This window comes from Choloepus didactylus, chromosome 27 (genome assembly GCF_015220235.1).
Source record: "Choloepus didactylus isolate mChoDid1 chromosome 27, mChoDid1.pri, whole genome shotgun sequence".
NCBI lineage: Eukaryota > Metazoa > Chordata > Mammalia > Pilosa > Megalonychidae > Choloepus > Choloepus didactylus.
This window is the reverse complement of record NC_051333.1, coordinates 26,085,834-26,112,302: the sequence shown is the minus strand read 5'-3', so window position 1 is coordinate 26,112,302 and position 26,469 is coordinate 26,085,834. Positions and strand designations below refer to the sequence as shown.

The following is a 26,469-nucleotide window of genomic DNA, read 5'->3' as shown; positions in this document are numbered from 1 at the left end:
TGTCCTTCAACAATGAGAGAGAGTTTAAATATTTTCACACAGACAGACACTGAGAGAGTCCATGAACAAGAGACCTGCTCTACAAGAAATACTAAAGGGATTGCTATAGGCAGATAGGAAAGTACAGGAGAGTGAGGTTTGGAGAAAAGTGTAAAAATGAAGATTAGCAGTAAGGGAAACTAAATGGGTAAAAATAAGAAAGAAAAGATATGACATATAAATCCAAAAGGAAAAAATGGTTGAAGAAAGTTAGGCCTTTAAAGTAATCAAATTAAATGTTAATGGATTAAGCTCTCCAATCAAAAAACATAGATTGGCAGAGTGGATGAAAAACAGGATCCATCTATATACTGTCTACAAGAGACTATCTTAATAACCAAGAACAAAACAGGTGAAAGTGAAAGATTGGAAAAGACATTTCATGCAAACAACAACCAGAAAAGAATGGGGGTAGCTATACTAATGTCAGAAAAATTAGGCTTCAAATGTAAAACAATTACAAGAGACAAACAAAGAAGGGCACTATGAATTTGTAAAAGGGACAATCCATCAAGAAGACATAACAGTCATAAGTATCTATGCACCAAGCCAGAGTGCTCCAAAATACGAAAGGCAAACACTGACAACACTGAAAGTAGTAGACACCTCTAAAACAGTAGTTGGAGACTTCAATACACACTCTCATCAATGGATAGACCATCTAGACAGAAGATCAATAAGGAAAGAGATATCTTGAATAATATGATAAATGAACTAGACTTAGACATTTACAGAACAATGCAGCCCACAGCAGCATATACATTTTTCTCAAGTACTCATGGATCATTTTCTGGGATAGACCACATGTTTGGTCACAAATCAGTTCTCAATAAATTTAAAAAAATCAAAATTATACAACTCTTCTTGTCAGATCATAATGGAATACAGTAGGAATCAAATAACAAGTGGAAAGCAGGAAAATTCACAAATATATGGAGGTTAAAGAACACATTTTTAAACAAATCTTGGGTGAAGGAAGAAAAAAGAGAAATTGGTAAATATCTCAAGGCAAATGAAAATGAAAACAATCCTATCAAAACTTATGGGATGCATCAAAGGTAGTGCCGAAAGGGAAATTTATCACCCTAAACACCGATAATAAAAATGAGGAAAAGAGCAAAGATAGAGGACTTAACTGTTCACCTGGAGGAACTTGAGAAAGAACAGCAAACTAACCTCTAAGCAAACAGAAGGAAAGCAATCACAAAAACTAGAGCAGAAATAAATGAAATTGAGAACATGAAAACAATAGAATCAACAAAAGAAGAAATTGGTTCTTTAAGAAAATCAATAAAATAGATGGACACATAGCCAAGATGTCAAAGCAAAAAAGGAGAGGGGGTACATATAAAATCAGAAATGGGTGGGGGACATAACTGCTGACCCTGCAGAAAGAAAGGAGATAATGAGAAGGAACTATGAACAACTATATGCTAAAAAACTGGACAACTCAGAAAAAGTGTACTTCTTAGAAAAACATGACCCACCAGCATTTACTCAAGAAGAAACAGAACACCTCAATAAACCAATCACGAGGAAACATATTGAATTAGTCCATCAAAAAACTCCCCAAAATGAAAAGCCTAGGACCAGATGGCTTCACACGTGAATTCAACCAAGCACTCAAGAAAAATTAGTACCAATCCTGCTGAAACTCTTCAAAAAATTGAAGAGGAAGGAAAGCTACTTAAGTAATTCTATGAAGCCAAAATCAACCTAATACCGAAGCCAAAGGTACAAGAAAAGAAAATTACAGACCAATCTCTTTATTGAATATAGGCAGAAAGATCCTGCACAAAATACTTGGAAATTGAATCCAGCAGCACATTAAAAGTTCTATACACTATGAACAAGTGGGTTTTTTTTTAAATGGGAAAATATTAACATCTTATTTTATTATCAATGTTTGCATTTAATGTCAAAGAAATTAAGTTAGTTTTCCAAACTCAAAACTTTTGCAACTACATGAAATTTCTATTTTACTGTAAGGTTTACATAACATGTATTCAATTCCCTAAAACTACTGTAGCACTGCTCCTTTGGAATTATTTTAGTCATCCCTAACATGTAATGTTACCAAAGAGCTCGTACCCAAACAAACAAAATTTCAAATGAGTGAAACAAGAAATAGTCATCAGCTGATGATTGGGGCTGTTACTCTTAAATAAGACACCTTGTCAAAACATGTCTTCTAAGACAGTTAGAACCTTCAAAAAACAAGGGCAGAACAAGAGTATAATAACAGAAGCTTCTGCAGCTCAATCATTCCATAGGCCTAAGCCTCTGACAGATGCAAGGCAAAGCATCTTCCTGCAAACTAAATAGCTTCCAGTATTTCCATCTAGTTGAGCTTGAAGAGATAGAGGCCCAACACATATCGTCATTACATATATACCATTTTGGCTCTGGTTACATTAATTATGTCTGAAAAGTTTAATACCCATCCAAGACCAAAGATGGAACAACACATAAACTGGTACGGTAATTGGCAAGAGCAGGCTGTAAAAGCACAGGCTGGTGGTGCTAGTGCAGACCTGTGGGAAGTTTTCTTCAACAGAGGCTGAATAGAACAGTCCTGCTAAAGAGACCAGTGGAATAAGGACAGTCAATGTAGGAAGAGACACAAACATTCTTCTTCCCCACTTATTACCTGCCACCCTGACTTTTTAAAAGGTATACAGCATTAACAGAATTTAACTGTTGTATTTTCTTTCAATTATGATCTAGTGCTGCTCCATTTCTTCTTGCTTCTTATTTTGATGTGTCATCCTAGCTGCCTGTGGTATCATATCAGGAATGCCATCAATGATTGGATACGCTATTCCCAACTCCTCATTAATCAATTCATGTGTTGATGCTTCATATCTGAGCGGCTTCTTGGACAGTGGGCACACCAGGAAATCCAGCAGCGCCGCGTCGAAGGCGCAGGACGGCTCCTCCGCTCTCCTGTTCTGATCAGACGAAGGCCGCGACCCTGACGCGTGCACCCACCTACGGGAGACCGCGGAGGGCGGCGTGAGTGTGCCCCGCAGCGCTGAGGCAAGCCTGAGGCACGGTCCGCTCAGCATGGTCGGGCAGCAGGCGACTGCACCTTACCGCGCCCTCAGCCACTCCTGGCCACGCTCCCTGCCCTCTGAACAAGTGGGTTTTATTCCAGGTATGCAAGGGTGGTTCAACACAAGAAAATCAATTAACATAATATACCACAACAGTAAATTAAAGAGGAAAACAAACATGGTCACCTCAACTGATGCAGAAAAGGCATTTCACAAAATTCAGTATCCTTTCTTGATGAAAACACTTCAAAGGATAGCAATAGAAGGAAACTTCCTCAACATGATAAAGGAATATATTAAATATCCACAGCTAATAACATACTGTGCCAGTTTGAATGCATTATGTCCCCCAGGAAAAGCCTTATTCTTTGATGCAATCTTGTGGAGCAGACACTTTAGTGCTGATGAGATTGGAATTCTTTGAGTATTTCCATGGAGATGTGCCCCACCCAAGTGTAGGTGATGACTCTGATTGGATATTTCCATGGAAGCATGGCCCCACCCATTCAGGGTGGGCCTTGATCAGTGGAGCCATAAAAATGGGCTGACAAACAGAAGGAACTCAGTGCAGCTGAGAGTGACCTTTCGAAGAGGAGCTACAGCCAAGAGGGACACTTTGAAGAAAGCACAGGAGCTGCAGATGAGAGAGTTTGAAGATGGCCGTTGAAAGCAGACTTGCTCTGGAGAAGCTGAGAGAGGAAAAATATCCCAAGTACAACTAAGAGTGACATTTTTGAGAAACTGCAACCTAGAGAGAAACATCCTGGGAGAAAGCCATTTTAAAACCAGAATTTTGGAGCACACGGCAGCCATGTGCCTTCCCAGCTAACAGAGGTATTCTGGATGCCATTGGCAATCCTCCAGTGAAGATACTCAATTGCTGATGTGTTAACTTGGACACTTTATGGCCTTAAGACTGTAACTTTGTAACTAAATAAATCCCCTTTTATAAAGCCAATCCATTTCTGGTGTTTTGCTTTCAATCAGCATTAGCAAACTAGAACACATACTCAATCAGAAAATACTGAAAATTTTCTCTCTAGATCAGGAACAAGCAAAGGATGCCTACTGTCACCATTGTTATTCAACATTATGCTGGAAGTTCTAGCTACAAAAATTACACAAGTAAAAGAAATACAAGGCATCCAAATTGGAAAGGAAGAAGTAAAACTTTCATTGTTTGCAGATGACATTATCCTATATGTAGAAAATCCAGAAAAATCTACAGTAAAGCTACTAGAGCTAATAAATGAGTAAGCAAAGTGGCAGGATACAAGAACAACATGTGAATATCAGCAGCATCTCTATATATTAGGAAAGAGCAATCTGAGGAGGAAATCAAGGAAAAAATCCATTTAAAATAGCAACCAAAAGAAACAAATATTTAAGATAAATTTAGCCAATAATATAAAAGAACTTTAAACAGAAAACTACAAAAAAAATCTAAAAGAAATCAAGGAAGACCTAATTAAATTGAAGGACATACTGTTTACATGGATTGGAAGACTAAATATAGTTATGATGTCAATTCAATCCAAATTTATTTATAGATTCACTGCAATACCAATTAGAATCTCAACAACTTACTTTGCAGAAATAGAAAAGCCAATAATCAAATTTATTTGTACCGGCAGTGTTCCCCAAATAGCTAGAAATATCTTGAGAAAGAAATATGAAGTGGGAGGTCTTACACTACCTCACTTTATAGCATATTACAAAGCTCCAGTGGTCAAAACAGGATGGTACTGGTATAAATACATGTATACTGACCAGTGGAATAGAATTGAGTACTCAGAAATAGACCCTCTCATCTATGGACAATTATTTTTCAATAAAGCAGTCAAGCAGAGTCAACTGGGACAGTCAGCCTCTTCAACAAATAGTGCTTGGAGAACTGGATATTCACATCCAGAAGAATGAAAGAGGCTCCTATCTCATACCTTACACAAAAATTAATGCAAAGTGAATCAAAAGCCTAAATATTAGAGCTAAAACCATAAAATTTTTAGGAGAAAATGTAAGGAAATATCTTAAATATCTTGTGATGGGAGGTGTACCCAAAGTGTGAGCAATGAAAGAAGAAATAGATAAATAGATAAACTGAAAACCTTTATTCAAAAAAGGACATTGTCAGGAAAGTAAAAGGGCAGCCTATGCAATGGGAGATAATATTTGGAAACCACATGTCAGATAAGGGTTTAATAAACAGAATATATGAAGAGATCCTACAATACAACAACAAAAAGATAAACAAATCAATTAAAAATGGGTAAAAGACATGGACAGACAATTTTCTGAAGAGGAAATACAAATGGCTCCAAAACATATGAAAAGATGCTCAACTTCACTAGCTATTGGGGAAATGCAAATCAAAACCACAATGAGATATCATCTCACAGAATAGTAATTATGAAAAAAAAAACAGACAACTACAAGTGCTGAAGAGGATGTGGAGAAAGTTGTACACTTATTCAATGTTAGTAGGAATGCAGAATGGTGCAAACACTCTGGTAGGCAGTTTGGTGGCTCCTCAGGAAGCTAAGTATAGAATTGCCATATGACCCAGCAATCCCAGGTATATACTCAGAGGAACTGAAGGCTAGGATGTGAATGGACATTTGTAAACTGATGTTTATAATGGCATTATTCACAAAAACAGCCTAAATGTCCATCAATAGATGAATGGATAAACAAACTGTGGTATATACATATGATGGAATATTACACAGCTGTATGACAAAATAAAGTCATGATGCTATATAACAACATGGATAAACATTGAGGACATTATGTTGAGTGGAAGTAGTGAGAAACAAAAGGACAAATACTGTATGGTCTCACTAATATGAACTAATATAGTGAGCAAACTTTGAAAGTTCAAATAAGGACACAGGTAATTAGGAGGTAGAAAGAGAGTAGAGACTGGACATTTGATGCTCAAGGAGTACAGAATACCCGACAGGACTGATTGTGTTCTCTGAGATGTTGCCTTATTTCTAGGAATTGTTTGTAATCAGTCATTGTGAATGTATGAAAGTGGCCAGTCTTCACATTGCTCTCCCAAGAAATCACCTTGATTCAGAAAAAAATGTGTCTTTGGCACCTCAGCCAATGAAGCACTGTATGTTACTGACAATGATGAGGTCTTTGTATTTGGACTGAACTACAGTAACTGTTTGGGAACTGGCAATAATTAGAGTACACTCGTACCCAAAAAGCTAGAAGCCTTATGTGGGAAGAATATTAAAAGTCTTAGTGATGGGAGTGGACCACATGCTCTTTTCAGCAATGAAGATGGAGCTGTGTATGTGTGGGGCCACAAGGGGAACAGCAAGCTTGGAAATGGGCAACCAATCTGGGCACCACTCCTATCCAGATCTGTACCAGTCTCCTAATCAAGCATTGTTGGAAGTAGCTCTCATCATTCGATGGTTATGGCAGCTGATAGGTGTTTGCTTGGGGTTATAAGTGTGGCCAGGTGGGTTCAAGATATATAGCAAATCACCCAATGCCTTGAAAAGTCACAAACTGCTTACACTTTAAGAGGGTGGTCAGCAGTACCTGTGATCAGACCTCATTCATGGCTGATTTGGGCAATAGTGAGGTATATGGCTGGGGTTACAATGGCAGTGGCCAGCTGGGGCTGGGAAATAATGGTAACCAGCTGACCTCCATGAGAGTGGTGGCTTTCTACAGCATGTGTGTGAATCAGATCTTCTGTGGCTATGCATACTCTAGCACTAACAGATGATGGCTTGCTCTATGTCTCGGGAGCTAACATGAACAGGCAGCTTGGAATTGGCAATAAAATTAACCTGCTAAGCCCAGCACATATCTTGGTGGAGAAACAAAGGGTAGTAGAGGTCACAGCTTGTCACTCTGCCAACATGACTGCCACCAAGACTCAGGGGAGTAACATATACATGTGGGGCCAGTACTGGGGCCAGTTGGTGACCCTGTCCCACCTCACCCAATTCTACTTCAAAGAAGATGTGTTCACCTGCTTTCCCACTCCTGCCATCACCTGGCACCTCCTGTCTGAAGAGCATGAAGACTTTTTAACAGTTGTGGAGTCCCTGAAGAAAGAATTTGATAGTCCAGAAACTGCTGATCTGAAGTTTCACATTAATGGGAAATTTATTCATGTCCATAAAGCTGTTTTTAAAATCAGGTGTGAGCACTTTTGATCTATGTTCCAGTCTTACTGGAATGAAGACATGAAGGAGTGATAGAAATAGAGCAGTTTTCATATCAAGTGTATCGTGCCTTCCTTTGGTACCTTTTACACAGGCAGAGATGATCTGCCACCTGAAGATTCCAATAGGTCTCTTGGATTTGGCAACATCTTACTATGAAAACAGACTGAAAAAACTGCCAGTCCATCAAGCAAGGAATTACTGTGGAGAATGCCTTTTCATTATTCTCTGCTTCAGTCAGATACCAAGCAGAGGATTTAGAATTCTGCTTTATGTTTTGCATCAATCATTTGACAGACATCACACAGACTGTGGTGTTTTGGCAAATGGACCACCCTCTACTGAAGTAGTTCATTACTAAAGCCAGTAAATGTTGAGCCTTTAGGAACAGAAGCCTGAGGCTGTGAGTTTTGTGCCCTGGGCACTGCTGGTGATGTATCTGGTCAGTGCTCTCCCCATGGTCTAATTCTGTGGGTAAAAAAGTAGGAATCAGGTTGCTTTTCCACCCGAGACACAGTTCTCCATGTAGGAAGATGTGAAGGATGTGTAGCTTATCCTGAACCCATTTGTACACCTCGCTTCTAGAAACATGTATTTTAAATGTGACCTTATTTACATTTGGGCTGGAACCTTTTAAAGGGCTAAAAGTTCAACTGCTGTTTTTTTTTTTTTTTTTTTTTTTTTTTTTTTTTTTTTTTTTTTTGATTGGAGGAATTTCTGAGCCTTGGAAAGGGGGTATTGGAAGCCACTCTCCTGGGTCTCATCTCATCAACCAATTTGTAATATTTCCTGAATTATGAGATAAACATCAAGGGCTCAATGTGAATTTAAGAAATGCTGACCCATGGGCTTGTGGATGGGGCTGCCTCTGCTGCTAGGTAGAGGCTTTTTTGTTTTGCTTGCACCTATGGTGACTTTTTTTTAACTTCATGACATATCAAAGTACTATCCAACGTAACATGAGTTAAACCTACTACAATGATTATCATGTCAAGAAAAATTTCTAGCATAGCGAAGATTTCTCTTAAGAGCTTGGGAAGTTCACAGAAGCAACAGCTGGGATCCCTCTCACTTCCCCTGGGGACACAGACTATAAAATCTCTCACAGCAGTGTCACAGATGCCCACTTACATCCAGACACAGGGACCCATGCCCACAGAGACCTATGGCGGGACTTAAGCCATGGGGGAAGGCAGAATACAAAAGGGCAGCAAAGAGGAATTACCAAAATGGAGGATTAGGGAGGTAACCACAAAATCGTCCCCAAAAGTAGCAAGTGGCCAGGCAGAAAATACCCAGATCAATGGATTTGGGGACGTGGGAGCAGGGAAGGACACTTCAGGACATGTCAGTAAGACATGAAGAGTCTGAGAAATGTGGAGGGAATGTGTTTCCAGTCCTAGTCCTTGTGCCCATCCCCAGCCCTTGAGGGAAACAGCAGCAGGTGGCCTGATCCTTGCTTGGGGTACAGCTGCAGACTGGGACAGCTAAGAGTAAAGTGGGGGACACAGTCCCAAATTGAGCAAGATTTTGGTCAGTGATGTGAGTGCACAAGAACCCCACTGTTTCATTCCCACCCAATCAGCTGCCTGGGATATAGGAGGTAAACATCTTCTGAAGATGATTAAGTCATCAAACAGCACCAACTGCTGAGCAGGTTCGAAAGTTCAGCAGAACTTCAGGGCATTTCAGAGCCTCTCCAGACCCATTTCCAGGCCCATTGGCACTAGTCTACATCCTCTGCACAGGAAACTGGCCCTGTTTTGACTGAAAAATACAGATGACCCTACTCACAAAGAAGTGCCCTAAAACAAACCCAGGTCTTGCAGCTTCGTGAAAAGCAGAGCACTCCTGGGCTGGCTGTTGGATGGGGAATTTGAACCTCTCAGTCCCACAGCCTGAGATCTTTTCATTTGGGAGCCTGTGAATCACCAGACACATTGTGCCTCCAGGCAGGGTCTCAGCCAGGTGCACAGTGCCCATCCCTTACCCCTGAAGTTGACAGCTACCAGCACACATGGAGAACTATGGCCTTGACAGGACTGTTGCCTGGTTGGGTCCTGGCACAGCATCCTGCTGCAGTCAGGGAGAGGCAAGGCTGTGGGTAAGAGGTGGCCCAAGAGTACCATCTGCTGGGAAGACAGGGAAAGTGCAGTCTGGCAAACTGCTTTTCTGCCCAACCCCTAACAGGCTTCCAAAAAGGGTTGTGCCTCCCATGTGGGGCCCCAGCCCTGGTCTGGCTGGGAATTACTGACAGAACAAGTGCCAAAGGAGATATTCAATGCAAACAAAGCAAATACAAAATGTTAGATGAGTGAGTGAGTTAGAAACCAGCAAAAAAATCACAAAGCACATGAAGAAGCAAGATATGGCCAAGCCAAGTGACCAAATTGAAAAGCCAGAGACAGAATTTGGAACTAATAAAGGTGCTCAAATACATTTTCTAAATAACTCCAGTGGTTTGGCTAAAGAGATAAAGAATATCAAGAAGACACAAGAGGAGCATAAAGAAGAATTTGAAAGAATAAACAGAAAAATAGCAGGTCTTACAGAAATGAAAGATACTGTAGGTCAAATTAAAAATATATTAGAGACACACAACAGCAAACTGAAGAGGCAGAAGAAAGAATAAGCAAACTAGAGCACAGAAAAACTGAATAAGAATGCTCAAAAGAACAAATGGTGGAAAAGATGGAAAAATTGGATCTCAGAGATGATGGGCAACATGAAGAATACAAATATAAGAATTGTTGGTGTCCCAGAAGGAGAAGAGTTAAGGGCTAGGAAGATTATTTGAGGAGATAATTGGGGGAAACTTCTCAACCCTTATAAAAGACATAAATATGCAAATAAAGAAGCACAACAAACTTTAAATAGAATAAATCCAAATAGACCCAATCCAAGATAAATACTAACCAGACTGTTAAATGCTGAAGAGGAGAGAGTCCTGAAAGCAGCCAGAGAAAAATGAATCACCACACACAAGGGAAGTCACAAAAGACAAATCACTAACTATTCATTGGGCACCATGGAGGTGAGAAGATAGTGGTACAATGTATTCAAGATTCTGAAAGAGAAAAATTGCCAGCCAAGAATTCTTATCCAGGAAAGCTCTCCTTCAAAGTGAGGGAGAGTTTAAAATAATCACAGATGACCAAATGCTGAGAGAATTTGTTAACAAGAGGACTGTCCTATAAGAAATACTAATGGGAGTTCTGTTGGCCTGGCAAAAAAAAGACAGGAGAGAGAGGCCTGGAGAAGGGCACAGAATTGAAGATTATTAGTAAGGGTAACTTAAAGTATAAAAAGAGATAGGAAAAAAAAGATCTGACAAATAAAAACCAAAGGATAAGATGGTTGAATCAAGAATTGCCTTTACAGTAATAATTTTGAAAGTTAAGGGATTGAACACCCCAATTAAAGACAAAGATTGGTAAAATGGATTGCAAAATATGAAAGTGAAAGGATGGAAAAAAGATATTCTATACAAGTAGTAACTAAAGAAAGCTGGGATAGCTATACTAATATCATGCAAACCAGACTTTAAATGTGAAGATGTCACAAGAGACAAGGAAGGATACTATAAATTAATAAAAGAGGCAATTCATCAAGAAGAAATAACAATCATAAATGTTTATACACCCAGTCAAGGATCTCCAAAGTACATTAGGCAAACTAGCAAAACTGAAGAGACCAATAGATATTCCTACAGAAATAGTGGCAGACTTCAACACACCACTGTCATCAATAGATAAAGCAATCAGAGGATCAATAAGGAAATAGAAAAACTAAACAATATGGTAAAGACATATATAGATTGTTGCACTACAAACCACAAGGATATATATTCTTTGCATGTGCTCAAGAAACATTCTCCAGGATAGATCATATGCTGGGGCACAAAATGGGTCATAATAATTTTTAAATGATTGAAATTCTTTACTTTCTCTGATCATAATGGAATGAAACTGGAAATAAACATGAATGACTAGAACTTACACAAATATATGGAGGTAAATCAACACACTCTTAATAAGTGGGTCAAAGAAAAAATTGCAAGAGAAATCAGTAAATATCTCAGGACAAATGAAAATGAGAATACAATATATCAAAACCTATGGGATGATGCCAAGGTGGTAATGAGAGGGAAATTTATAGCTATAAATGCCTACATTATAAAGGAATAAAGAGCTAAAACCAAAGACCTGCCTGAACAACTGGAAAAACTACAGAAAGAGCAACATTCTAACCCTAAAAGAAGTAAGAAGAAAAGAAATAACAGAGATTAAAGTGGAAACAAATGAATTGGCCAACCAGAAAAAAAATAGAATCAATAAAACCAAATGAGATGATCCACATGATTGACAAACCCTTAGCTAGTCTGCCAAAGTAAAAAAAGGGATAAGATGCAAGTAAATAAAATCAGAAATGAGATAGGTGCCATTACCATGGAATCTGAAGGAATAAAATAATCAGAAGAGGTTACTAAAAGGAACTGTATGCTAATAAGCTGGTCTACTGAGATGAAATGGACAATTTCCTAGAAACATGGACAACCTATGTTGAAATAGACTACCTCAACAAACCAATCACAAAGTAAAGAGATTCAATCAGTCATCAAAAACCTCCCTACAAAGAAAAGTCCAGGAACAAATGGCTCCACAGTGGAATTTTACCAAAATCCCAAGAAGAACTATCATCATACCTGTTCAAACTCTTCCCCCAAAAAATGAAAAGGAAACACTAACTGAATCTATGAAGCAAACATCACTGTAACACCAAAATCAGATAAAGATACTACAAGAAAGGAATCTACAGACCAATGTCTCTAATGAACATAGATGGAAAACTTAACAAAATACTTGTAAATGGAATCCAAAGGCACATTAAAAGAATTATACACAATGTCCAAGTGGGGTTTATTCCAGGCATGCAAGTGTGGTACAACACAAGAAAATCAATGATATATAACACATAAACAAATTGAAAGGGAAAAAATCACATGATCATCTTGATTGATGCTGCAAAGGCATTCAACAAAATTCAGCAGTCTTTCTTCATAAAAACACTTCAAATGTATGAATTGAAGGAAACTTCCTCAACATGATAAAGGTCATATATGAAAAACCAATAGCCAGCATCATAATCAATGGCAAGATACTGAAAGCCTTCCCCCTAAGATCAGGAAAAAGACAAGGAGGCCCACTGTCACCACTGTTGATAAACACTGTGCAAGAAGTTCTAGCTAGAGAAATTAGACAAGAAAAAGAAATAAAATTCACCTAAATCTAAAAAGGAGAAAACTGTCATTATTTGCAGACAACATGATCCTATATTTGGAAAATCCCAAGAAATCTATGACAAATCTACTTGAGTTAATAAAAAAGTCAGAAAAGTGGCAGAATACAAAATTAATGTGCAAAAGTCAGTAGTGTTTCCATGTACTAGTAATGACCTGAGGAGGCAATTAAAAAAAAAATTCCATTCACAATAGCAAGTAAAAGAATCAAGTATTTAGGGATAAACTTAACCAAGGATGTAAAGGCCCTGTACACAGAAAACTACAAAATATCCCCAAAAGGAATCAAAGAAGACCTAAGTAGGTGGAAATATATTCCATGTTCATAGATAGGAAGGATAAATATCAAGATGTCAACTCTACCAAAATTGATCTACAGATGCAATGCAATACCAATAAAAATTCCAACAACCTATTTTGCAGACTTGGAAGAGTTAGTTATTAAATATATTTGGAAGGGAAAATGGCCTTGAATAGATGAAAGCATCATTAAAAAAAAGAACAAATTGGGAGGACTTACATAAAACAGCATGGTATTGGCACATATTGATCAATGGAATTGAATTGAGAGTTCAGAAATAGACCCTCACCTCTAAGCTCACTTCATTTGATAAGGCCCTCAAATCCACTTCTCTAGGGCAGAATAGTCTCTCTAATAAATGGAGCTGGGAGAATTGGATATTCATGTCCAAAGGAATGAAAGACAACCCCTACCTCACACCCTATGCAAAAACTGACTCAAAATGGATGAGAGACCTAAATATAAGAACCAGTACCATAAAACTCAGAAGAAAATATAGGAAACATCTTCAAGACCTAGTGATAGGAGGTAGCTTCTTAGATCTTACACCCAAAGTACAAGCAAAGAAAGAAAAAGAAGACATATGGGAACTCCTCAAGATTGAGCACTTCTGTGCTTTGAAGGACTTTGTCAAAAAGGTAAAGAGGCAACCAACTCAATAGAAGACAACATATGGTTATCATATATCTTGTGTTTGATATCCAGAATACATTAAGAACTACAACTCAACAACAAAAGGACAAACAACCCAAATATAAAATTGACAAAAGATATTAACAGACATTTTCCCAAAGAGGAAATATAAAGGGCTACAAAGCATATGAAAAGAAGTTTGTCTTAATTATCCACTTGGGAAATGCAAATCAAAACCACAATGAGATTCAATCTCATAAGAATGGCCACTATTATATAAACAGAAAACTATAAATGTTGGAGAGGATGTGGATAAAATGGAACACTTATTCACTGCTGGTGGGAATGCAAATGGTACTGCTGCTGTGAAAGACAGCTTGGTGGTTCCTCAGAAAACTAAATGTGTTGATTTGCCCTATGACCCAACAATTCCACTACTTGGTATATACCCAGAAGTTCTGAAAGCAGTGGCATGAGCAGACATTTGCACAGTAATGATCACAGCAGCATTATTCACAATTGTCAAAAGAAAGAAAAAATCCAAGAGTCCATCAATGGTGAGTGGATAAAAGAAATATAGTATATTTCATTGATGCAATATTATGCAGCAGTAAGAAGGAATTAGTCCTGAAGCATATGAAAACATGGGTGAACCTTGAGGACATTTGCTGAGTGAAATAAGTCAGACACAAATTATATGAAATTGTAGGCAGAAATTATATGATTTCACTAATATGAAATAAATAGAACAGTAAACTCAGAGTCTTATAATTTAGAATATAGGGTACCTAGAGACAGACAGAAGCTAGAGAAGGGGAAGTGGTTACCTAATATGTAGAGATTTTTTAACAAGGTTGAACGTAAATATTTGGGAATGGTAGCTTATTATTGGGATTATAAATGATAGTCTGTATTTTAGGTGAATTTGATTGGAAGTGGTCGTTTAAAGTCATGTATGTGACTGATTAACACTATAAATATAAATAAGTTCTTACATGAACTACTACAAATGTAAAAAAAATAATAGAGGGTTATATGGGAAATATAGCTATTGCAAACTATGGACTATAGTTAACAGTAATATTTTAATATTATTTCATCAACAGTTACAGTATTACTACACCAATACTATGGATTAACAATGGGGGGATACGGGGTATGGGGGGATTTGGGTTTTATGTTTACTTTTTATTTCTGTTCTGGAGTAATAAAAATGTTCTAAAATTGATCATGAATATAGGCACAACTACATGATACCGTGAGCTGGTGATTATATACTTTGGATGGTTTGTGTGGTGTGTAAATATATCTCAATAAAATTGAAGAAAAATCAATGTAAGGTCCATACCCTACAAAATGAGCACTGAAAACACCATTAAATTATATATCATCAATTACTATCATGGTTCTAGTGGCTTTTGTACTTAAAATAATTATATTACTTATTAAAAAAAAAAACTCTTACAAAGAAAACAAACAAAAAAATGAGATAGAATTTCAAACCCATTGGAATGGATACTATCAAACAAACAAAATATACAAGCATTGGAAAGTATGTGGAGAAATAGAAACATCCATTTATTGCTGGTGGGAGTGTAAAATGGTGCAGCCACTGTGGAAGACAGTTTGCCAGTTAGTTAAGTACAGAATTACCATATGACACGGCAACCCCTCTAGTAAGTATACAATCAAATGAATGAAAGCAGGGACTCAACAATGATATTTGCACACCAATATTCATATCTGCTTTATTCACAATTGTCAAATGATAGAAGCCAACCAAATGTCCATCAATCAATGAATGGCTAAACAAAATGTGGTGTACTCATACAATAGAATATTATCCAGCATTAGAAAAGAACAAAGTTCTGATTCATGTGATAGTATAGATGAACTCTGAAGATACTTTTTTGCTAGAAATAAGCCACACACAGAAGGACAAATATTTTATCTTACTGATATGAAATAATTAGAATAAGCAAATTTATAGAGTTAGAATCTGGAATATTGGTTAGCAAGAGCTGGGTAAGAGGTAGGAAATGATGAGTTAATGATTAAATTGTTCAGAATTTCTTTTTGGATTGATTGTAAAGTTTTGGAATGGATGGTAGTGATAGTAGCAAAACATTGTGAATATATTTACAGCACTGAATTCTGAATTATACAAGTGAGTGTGGTCAAAAGGGCAAATTTTCAATCATATTTGTTACAGGAATAAAAATTAAAAAATAAAACATAAAACTGTATTTTCTGGTTTGAAGTGTTACATACCCCAGGAAAAGCAATGTTCTTTTTTTTTTTTTTTTTTTTTTTAACATTCAGGAAATTTGATATTTTATTGAGAAAAAATAGCTATTTTGACATTATATCCAGTTTCTCATTTATCAGAATAAATTCTTTACAACACTGATCATCATCACTACTGATGGATACTTATACATAGTCCCCAAGTAAAATACACTCACACCATGTAAGGCTGGAATATTGAAAGTGTGACCAACATTGCTTATTTTAAGATTGCTTACTTTATAATGAAATTATGGTATTTCAGTATAGTATAGGACAGAGGTTAAAAATATTTACCATTCAAAGATAGGCTAGGTGGAACAAAAGCAGAATGTATATAAATATATTGCTTTTTTGTCCTCTTCACTATCAATCTTTCAGGAAGCTAAAGTTATATTACAAACACATCAAATTTCCACTTCAGAATGAATAGAAAAATTGAAAGATATTATTTCCTAATCTACAAGATAAAAAATTGAGTCAAAATAGAAATAAAGTTCATCTATCTGCATTTAATTTAAAAGCTTGAGTACACCCCTCCTCTCCAAGAGATAAAGACGCCAGGATTGTAGGAGAAACAGCCAATGGTCCAAAGAACAGATGGCCAGTACAACTTTCTTTACAGTTTATGGCTTGCTAAAGACTGAGGCAAACTCTGGCAAGTCACTATGCCTGATTTCCAAGGATATGTAAACCAAATGATTAAAAGGCATTTCTCTGAATTTATAAAAGAAAACCGAAGAATCAGAACAAAGATCCAACTGCTTTTCACATGACTAGATGCTTGCCATTACACCACAACTCAAAACCCAAAAGCAAGCTTTCCATTAAATACATGTCCAAATCATTGCGTTCCAAATACACAACTCTACACATTGCAAAAAACAAGGAAAAAATATCCTTATGCCTGATTAGTGATCTGATTTATACTTTAAAATGACATTAAACATATTTACTTAGCTCTCAAATGGGAAGGTCTTTATTTTTTAAGATATGGATACCACCAAAGAGAATGAAAACGACTCACTCTGTTCCTTGAAAATGCACACACAGCAATGTTCTTTTAATCCATTACTGTTGGTATGGATATATTCTAGGAGGGATCTTTTGATTAGGTTATTTCAATTGAGGAGTTGCCCTAAAGTGGACCTTAATCCTTTTACTGGAGTCCTGTAAAAGAGATGAAATTAAGAGAAGCTCATAGATAAAAGCCTTGAAGAAGCTAGGAGAGGACACACAGAAGCTCAGAAAGGAATCCATTGGAACCAGAAGTTGAAAGATACAAACCCAGGAGCAAATAATAAGCAGACACTGGCCATGTTCCTTCCCATGTAACAGAGGTGTCCCAAATGCCAGCAGCCTGTCTTCAGAGTACACATATCATCCTGTTCATGCCTTCTGTTGGACACTTTCATGGCCCTAGAATTGTAAACTTATAAGCTAATAAATCCCCACTGTAAAAGCCAACCCATTTCTGATATATTGCATGCAGGCAGCTTTAGAAAACTGAAACACTGTATGATACAGTGCAGTCTGTTGTATATAATGAACTATAGTTAATAGTACAATCATAAAATGTTTCAGGAATTATAACAAATGTACCACTCTAATGTAAGGGATTAATAATAAATTTATGTAAGTGAAAAATACACCCTAACGTAAACCATGGGCTATACTTAGTACAATTATAATATCCTGTAACAAGGTGACTACACAAATTAAAGTGTTAATGGGGAGAGGGTATATGAGAATGCAGTGTTTTCCACATAATTTTTCTGTATCCTACAATTTCTTTAATTAATATATGTATTATATATTAATATATAGTTAATATATATATTAATGTTGGTGAATGACATTATCAACATGGTGATGTAAGACATCCCTGAAAAAAAAACAGAGATTCAGCTAACAAAAAGACAAAGCTCACTTGCTTAGAACTCTGGAGGAAAGAAGAGTCTGTAAAAGGACTCCACAAATGCTGAATTGAAGAAAGAGAAAAATATCAGGTAGGAAACTTCTGTTCCAGACCAGCTGGTCCCCTTTCTTCCCACTCACCTGGTCCCACACAGCCTGGGAAGTGTCCAGAGACAGTGGCCTAGAGCCTTCCCACCTCCCAGCAGGGACACATACTATAAAGCCACTCACAGTTAGAATCCCACACATATGCAGACACAGGGACCTAAGTCCACAGAGACCCAGGGCAGAATATAAGCTGCCAATGTGCACTAAATAAAAAACAGCCCCCAATAGGAGATTCCAAATGGGGGATTAGGGATGGAAGAGCAAAACCTGCTTCTCTCCCAAAAGCAGCTAACAGCCAGGCAAAAACTGACCAAATCAACAGCTTGGGGATCCAGGGGCCAGGAGAGGCCAGTATAACACCCAGGGAAGTGTGGGACAAATAGAAAATGAGAAATGGTCATCAGAGATTGAGTAATTCCTTCCAAAACTCCTGGTGCCCATCCTCCACCCTTGAGGGAAGCAGCAGCAGGTGACCAGATGCTTCTCTAGGGGATAGCTGTGGACTGGGACAGCTGCAGCAGGCCCCCACCCCAAGTAAAGAGGAACAGAACCCAACACTAAGCCAAATATTGGCTGGCAAATGGGATCTATGCATTTTTAACCCTTCCCAGTCAGATGACACTGGGCACCACCTTTTTGACTGTATCAGAGATAGAAATGACAAAAAGCCATAACAGCCTACCTTTATAGGGTTAAGGGGAATAGGTAGCCAAAGAGTGCTATTTGTTGAGCAGGCCAGAAAGTGCAGGAAAAAAGGGCTCTTTGGCATCTCTAGACCCTCTTCCAGGGGACTTTGGATCTGACATATACCCCCTGCATGGGTGCCTGGCACTATTTTGGCTATGAAATACTGATGATCCAACCACCAAATAAGAGCCTTAATACAAATCCATCAACAACAAAATCCTAGACAGTAGAGAGAAACAGACCTTCAGAATAAAGTCATCAAGGTAATCAGATGACCAGATATCAGCAAAAAGTCATAAGGCATATATGCTAGTGTCACAGCCCAAGGGGGCTTTGCAAGTCAAAAGACCAAAGAAGACACCAAGCATTTTCTGAGACAAAAATTTACTCAGGGTTTACTTATAGGGAGGCAGACATCATCAAAAATCAAATGGCTTTTCTCCTCACTGGGCATGTACAGCGTTCAGCAGGGAAGTTGACCATGCAACAAGCTAACCAGTTAAGGTTTCAAGGGCTTTCTAGACAGAAACTTTCTTGTGACAGAGGGGTGATCAATTATGTTGTGCAGAAAGGGAGTGGAGAATTATAGGTTGTTTTTTTTTTGGTAGATTACAATAAGATTGAAAATATCTAAGGGGGCTCAGAAAGTAGGTAAGCTATAGACTCTTGATATATGAGGTTGGGTTTCTATATGTATATAGTCCAGCTGCACATTCTTTTCAGGACACAGAGGTGGTAGATTAAACATTAACTGGCCAAAGTCATGCAGGCTGCTGGGCGCCAAGTCTCACAGGCCCCAAGTTAGCCTAGTAGCCTTTAAAGCTGGTTTGAAGTTGTTATGTACCCCAGAAAAGGCCATGTTCTTTTAATCCATTCTTGTGGATGCAGACCTATTGTGGGTAGGGTAATTTGATTAGGTTGTTTCATTTGAGATATAACCCACCCAATTTATGGTGGGCCATAATCCTTTACTGGAGTCCTTTATGCAAGGATAAAGGACAGAAAAATCCAGAGAACTCAGAGAAAGAAACACCCAGAGAAGCTTAGAGGAAAACCCCCTGTGCCGGTTTGAATGTACTGTGTCCCTCAAATGCCATTATCTTTGTGGTCTTGTGTGGGGCAGACGTTTTTGGGGCTGGTTAGATTTGCTTGGAGTGTGCCCCACCCAGCTGTGGGAGATAATTTTGATGAGATGTTCCCATGGAGGCGTGGCCCCACCCATTCGGGGTGGGCCTTGATTGGTGGAGCTATATAAATGAGCTGACTCAAAGAGGAAAAGAGAGTGCAGCTGTGAGTGATGTTTTGAAGAGGAGCAAGCTTGCTAGAGAGGAACGTCCTGGGAGAAAGCCGTTTTGAGGCCAGAGCTTTGGAGCAGATGCCAGCTGCCTTCCTAGCTAACAGAGGTTTTCCGGAGGCCATTGGCCATCCTTCGGTGAGGGTACCCGATTGCTGATGTGTTACCTTGGATGCTTTGTGGCCTTAAGACTGTAATTGTGTAGTGAAATAAACCCCCGTTTTATAAAAGCCTATCCATCTCTGGTGTTTTTTATTCTGCAGCATTAGCAAACTAAGACAGATTTTGGTACCAGAGAAGTGGGGTGCTTTTGCTGTTGAGTTTGCAAATACCAAACATGTTGGAACGGCTTTTTAAATGGATAATGGGGAGTTTCTGGAAGAGTTGTGATGGAATGAGTGTATTTTGTATTTGAAAAGACAATGTCATTTTGGGGTCCAGGGGGTGGAATGTGCTGGTTTGAATGTATTGTGTCCCCCAAATGCCATTATCTTTGTGGTCTTGTGTGGGGCAGATGTTTTTGGGGCTGGTTAGATTTGCTTGGAGTGTGCCCCACCCAGCTGTGGGAGATAATTTTGATGAGATGTTCCCATGGAGGCGTGGCCCCACCCATTCGGGGTGGGCCTTGATTGGTGCAGCCATATAAATGAGCTGACTCAAAGAGAGAAAAGGGAGTGCAGCTGTGAGTGATGTTTTGAAGAGGAGCAAGCTTGCTAGAGAGGAACGTCCTAGGAGAAAGCCGTTTTGAGGCCAGAGCTTTGGAGCAGATGCCAGCTGCCTTCCTAGCTAACAGAGGTTTTCCGGAGGCAATTGGCCATCCTCCGGTGAGGGTACCCGATTGCTGATGTGTTACCTTGGACGCTTTGTGGCCTTAAGACTGTAATTGTGTAGTGAAATAAACCCCCGTTTTATAAAAGCCTATCCATCTCTGGTGTTTTGCATTCTGCAGCATTAGCAAACTAGGACACCCCCAGAGGACCACTTGCCCAGAGGATCTGAAAGCAATGAAACCAAGGAGAGCAGGACCAACAGATGTCAGCCATGTGCCTCGCTATCTGACAGAGAAACCTCAGATGTCAGTATCCTTTCTTCATAGAAGATATTGTCTGTTGATGCCTGTTTCAGTTTGCTAAACCTGCCAAAATGCAATACACCAGATATGGATTTGCTTTTACAATGGGGGCTTATTAGTTCACAAATTTATAGTTCTAAGGTCATGAAAATTTCCCAATTAAGGCATCAACAAGATGATACCTTCTCTGAAGAAAGGCCATTGGCATCTGGGGTTCCTCAATCACATGGGAAGGCACATGGTGACATCTTGTAGTCCTCGTGGGTTCTGGTTTCAACATGGCTATCTCCAAAATGTCTTTGGGCTTAGCTTCTCTTGGTTCTATGCTTGTTTCTCCCAGGGCATTTCTGTCTAAGCATCTCTCTTAGCTTTTCTCAGCTCCTGTGGGATCTCCTTGCTTCTCCCAGGGGAACACTCTGGATTACATATCTTAGGTTGTCTCCAAAATGTCCCTCTAAGCTTCTCTGAGCTCTCTCTTTTGGTAAACTTCCTTAAAGTACTCCAGGAAAGGATTAAATTCCACCTTGAATGGGCAGGGTCACATCTCCATGAAACACTGTAATCGATAAGCTCCACAAACAATAAGAATGCCCCCACAAGAGAGTATTAAAAGAACAGCCACAGAATTTGGAACAATGAATCAAAGATATTTTTTAAGAATCTACACAAATCCACCAGAATGGCTAAAGAGATAAAGGACATTAAGAAGACACTGGGAGAGCATAAAGAATAATTTGAGGAAGCCAGAAAAGTCAGCTGGAATACAGAAGATAAAGTTGAGGACTTCACCATGTAATGGGAAAGCCAAGAAACCCCAAAGATTGTCTGCCAGCCAGCAAGCCAGCATGCTACCAACCAGGGAGAAAGCAAATCTTCCAGCCTCAAAAACACTTGGGAAATTTCAATTGGCCAACCTTGAAGGTCACTGACTCTGTTCTTGGATATGTCCAGTCTACTGATGACCCCATCAAAGGACTGCTGGGAAGATGGAAGATCAGGAAAGACAGAGCAAAATTCTTCTCCATGAAAAAACACTAGGAAAAGGACAGAAAGCACTCCAGGACAGCAGTTTCAGCATTCCACCAGCTGGGCAGGGACTCCTACACCCATAGTGAGTGTGTACTTGGAGAAGCTGAGAGACTGCATTTAAGACTGGTAAGCATTTGGCCTCAAATGCTGCTGGGGAATAGGTGGTTGCAGCCACCTGATGATCATGGATGGGAGCAGCTTTCCATGCCCTGGGCACCCTTCTCAGCACTTGGCTTGGGTGATAACGCTTCACAGACCTGCAGCCAAGAGCCCCCAGACCAGGGACTGGTGGCTGGAGCAGGCAGATGAGTGCAGAAGGGGGGCAGTTTTCCATGTCCTTTGCAGCCATCTTTGCAGTTGCTGAAGGTATGACCCTTCACAGCCCCATTGCTGAGAACTTCCTGAAGGAATCCAGGATTTGGGGGTTTGTGACAGTGTCCATTCTTCATGGAATCCCATGGTGTGCGCAACCAAGAGGCAAGGGTGCTACATGGAAATGCCAGGAACCCTCTCCCAATCCCAGGGACTTGCAGGGGCACAGAAGACAGGGACTGTGGGGCATTTGATTTGGGAGGTGAGATAGGCAGCTCTGCAGCCCCAGAGAACTCCATCTGCAGCCCTGGGAATGGCCAGGACTCTGTGTGCTAGAGTAGACTCCCTGCCAAACCATGCAGGGCACAACCCTCACTCACAAGGCTGAAAATCCGCCATGTACATGGAAAATTGGTGCACTGACTGGATTTCCACATGCTTTGGATCCCAACTCAGTGCATAGATGAAGTTGGGGGAGAACTGGTTTGAGGACAAGAAGTCGCTCAAGAGTGCCATCTACTGGTAGTTCAGGGAAAGTGCACTCCAAAAGGCTGTAGCTGTGCCAAATTATAGATAAATGTTCACATAATCCTGCATATACTAAAACTATCAAGATAAGCAAATGCAAAGAGGTCAAAAACAACAGAAAAGTATAAAGCATATGAAGAAACCAGAAGATATGGATAATCCAAATATCCAAATTAAAAAAGCAGAGGAGACACAGAACTTGAAAAAATATCAAAGAACACAAACATCAATGCCATGGTTCAGGATACAAGGCATATGAAGGAGATGCTAGAAATGAATAAAGAAGAATTTTCCAGAGTAAATACAAATAGCAAATCTTATGGAAATAAAAGCTAATGTTGATCAAGTTAAAAATATTCTTGAGACACATAACAGCAGATTTGAAGAGGTAGAGGAACAAATTAGCAAACTCAACAACAGGGCAATGGATTGCAAAAGTACAAAAGAATGAATGGTGAAAAAAATTGAAAAACATGCATTTGATTTCAGGGAAATGATGGACAACATGAATCACACAAACATAAGAATCACTGGTGTTCCAGAAGGTAAAGAGAAAAGTGCTAGGAAGAGTATTTGAAGATATTGTTGGGGAAATTTTCCCAACCCTCCCAAATGACAAAAAATAGGCAAATCAAAGATGCCCAATGAACTCCAAATAGAATAAATCCAAATAAACCCACTGAAACATATTCTGATCAGATTGTCAAATGCTGAAGAGAAGGAGAACATTCTGAAAGCAGCAAGGGAGAAGGGATCCACCATATTCAAGGGAAACAACATAAGACAAGGTACTGACTAATCAGTGGGCACCATGCAGGCAAGAAGGCAGTGTTATGGCATATTTAAAATTATGAAAGAGAAAAATTACCAGCCAAGAATTCTTTATCCAGCAAAGCTCTGCTTCAAAATTGAGGGAGAGCTTCAAGTTTTCAAAAACAAACTTTTGACAAGAGACCTGTCCTACATGAAATACTAAAGGGAGCTCTAACAGCCAAGAAGAAAAGACAGGAGAGAGGGACCTGGAGAAGGGCACAAAACTTGAGAGTATTAGTAAGGGTAACTTAAAGGAAATAAACAGAGAGAGGGAAAAATAGATCTGACAACTGAAAACAAAAGAATAAGATAGATGATTCAATAACTGCCTTCACAGCAACAACATTGAATGTGAATGAATTAAAATCCCCAATTAAAAGATATAGATTGGCAGCATGGATTTTAAAATAAGAACCATCAATATGCTGTTTACACAAGACTCATTTTAGACTGGAAACACAAAGAGATTGAAAGGGAAAGGATAGAAAAAAATATTCCAAACAAGCCACAGCCAAAAGAAAGCAGGGGTAGCAATACTAATTTCAGAAACAATAGACTTTAAATGCAAGGACATCATAAGAGACAAAGATGGACACTATATACTAATATAAGGGACAATTCACAGGGAAGAAATAACAATCATAAATGGTTATGCACCCAATCAAGGTGTTTCAAAGTACATGAGACAAATACTGGCAAAACTGAAGAAAGTAATAGATATATCAAGAATAATCATGGAAGATGTCAATATACCACTTTCTCCTATACATAGATCAACCACGCAGAGGACCAATGAGGAAACTGAGAATGTAAAAATCTGATAAATGAATTAGACATATTTAGAGCATTATATCCCAAACACATTCTTCTCTAGTGCTCATGGAACTTTTTCCTGGATAGATCATATGCTGGGTCACAAAACAAGCCCCAATAGATTCTTAAAGATTGAAATTTTTCAAAGCACATTCTCTGACAAAAATGGAATGCAACTGAGGTCAATAACCATCAAAGATCTAGAACATTCACAAATATCTGGAGGTTGAACAACACACACCTAAATAATCAGTGGGTCAAAAAGAAATTGCAAGATAAATTGCTAAATATCTAGAGATGAGTGAAAATGAAAATCAACATATCAAAACTCAAAGCATGGGATGCAGTGAAGGCAGCATTGAGGGGGAAATTTATAGCTCTAAAAGCATATGTTAAAAAGGTATAAAGCGCTAAAATCAAAGAACTAATGGAATGACTGAAGAGCCTAGAAAATGATCGGCAAATTAATCCTAAGACAAGTAGAAGAACAGAAATTACAAGGATTAAAGCAGAAATAAGTGATTTGGAGAAAAAAACACAATAGAGAGAATAAACAAAATCAAAACTTTGTTCTTTGAAAAGATCAGCAAGATTTACAAACCCTTAGTTAGACTGACAAAATGAAAAAGACATAATACCCAAATAAACAAAATAATAAATGAGAGGGGGGACATTACTGCAGATCCTGAAGAAATGTTAAAAATCTTAAGCAGAGTCTATCAACAACTGTAAACCAACAAACTAGACATTTTAGAGGAAATGGATAATTTCCTGGAAATACATGAACAACCTAGACTAACTAGAGAAGAAATAGAAGACCTTAACAAACCAAACACAATTAAGTGGATCCAAGAGTGATCAAAAAGCTTCCTACAAATAAAAGCCAAGGACCAGATGGCTTCACAGGGGAATTTTAACAAACTTTCCAAAAAGAACTGACACCATTCCTACTCAAACTCTTTCAAAACATTGAAGAAAATTAAACACTACCTAGCTCATTTAATGAATCCAACAGAACTCTAATGCCAAAAGCAGATAAAGATGCTACCAGAAGGAATACTACAGGCCAATATCCCTAATGAATATAGATGCAAAAATTCTCAACTAAATACTTGCAAATTGAAATCAAAGACCCATTAAAAACATCATTCAACATGACCAAGTGAGGTTCATCCCTGGCATGCTAGGGTGGTTCAACATAAGAAAATCAATGTAATACAACACTTTAGCACATCAAAAAGGAAAAATCAAATGATCACCTCAATAGATGCTGAAAAAGCATTTGAAAAAATTCAGCATCCTTTTTTGATAAAAACATTTCAAAACGTAGGAACTGAAGGAAACTTCCTCAATATGATAAAGAGCATATATGAAAAACACACAGCCAGCATAGTACTCAAAAGTAAGAGACTGAAAGCCTTCCCTCCAAGATCGGGAATAAGACAAGGATGCCCACTGTCATGACTATTATTCAACATTGTGCTAGAAGTTGTAGACAGAGCAAACTGACATGACAAAGAAATAAAAGGCATCCAAACTGAAAAAGAAGAAGTACAACTGTTATTATTTGCAGATGATATGATCTTATATTTGGAAATCCCTGAGAAATTGATGACACAACTACTTGAGCTAATAAACAAATTCAGCAAAATGGTCTGATACAAGATTAATGCACATAAGTCAGTAATCTTCCTATACACCATAAATGACAGAACTGAAGAGACACTCAAGAAAAAGATTCCATACACAATAGCAACTAAAAAGCAATGAAGTAACTAGGAATAAACTTAACCAAGGATGTAAAAGATGTCTACACAGAAAATTACATAACATTACTAAAAGAAATAAAAGGGGACCTAAAGATATGGAAAGATATTCTGTGTTCATTGATAAGAAGGCTAAACATCATTAAGATGTCAGTCTTACCCAAAATGGTTACAGATTCAACACAATTCCAATCAAAATTCCAACAACCTACTTTGCAGACTTGGAAAAGCTACGTATTTGGAACGGAAAGGGGCCTCAAACTGCTAAGAAGATTCTATAAAAAAGAAAAACAAAGTGGGAGGACCTCCACTTCTGGACT

The 26,469-nt window shown here is 38.4% G+C and overlaps 2 protein-coding genes and 1 pseudogene across 2 annotated transcripts; 1 reads left to right on the top strand and 2 right to left on the bottom strand.

Annotated features, from left to right (window-relative positions):
• Window positions 1-1,903: 1,903 nt before the first annotated feature.
• On the bottom strand, window positions 1,904-2,669 carry LOC119521801 (phosphatidylinositol N-acetylglucosaminyltransferase subunit Y-like). Its single transcript, XM_037820476.1, has one exon. The coding sequence runs from the start codon at window positions 2,667-2,669 to the stop codon at window positions 2,454-2,456; it is 216 nt and encodes a 71-aa protein (XP_037676404.1). The 3' UTR covers window positions 1,904-2,453.
• Window positions 2,670-2,695: 26 nt separating this feature from the next.
• Window positions 2,696-3,107, bottom strand: LOC119521800 (protein preY, mitochondrial-like). The gene has a single exon (XM_037820475.1). The coding sequence runs from the start codon at window positions 3,105-3,107 to the stop codon at window positions 2,763-2,765; it is 345 nt and encodes a 114-aa protein (XP_037676403.1). The 3' UTR covers window positions 2,696-2,762.
• On the top strand, window positions 3,106-7,698 carry LOC119521211 (annotated as a pseudogene).
• Window positions 7,699-26,469: the final 18,771 nt, after the last annotated feature.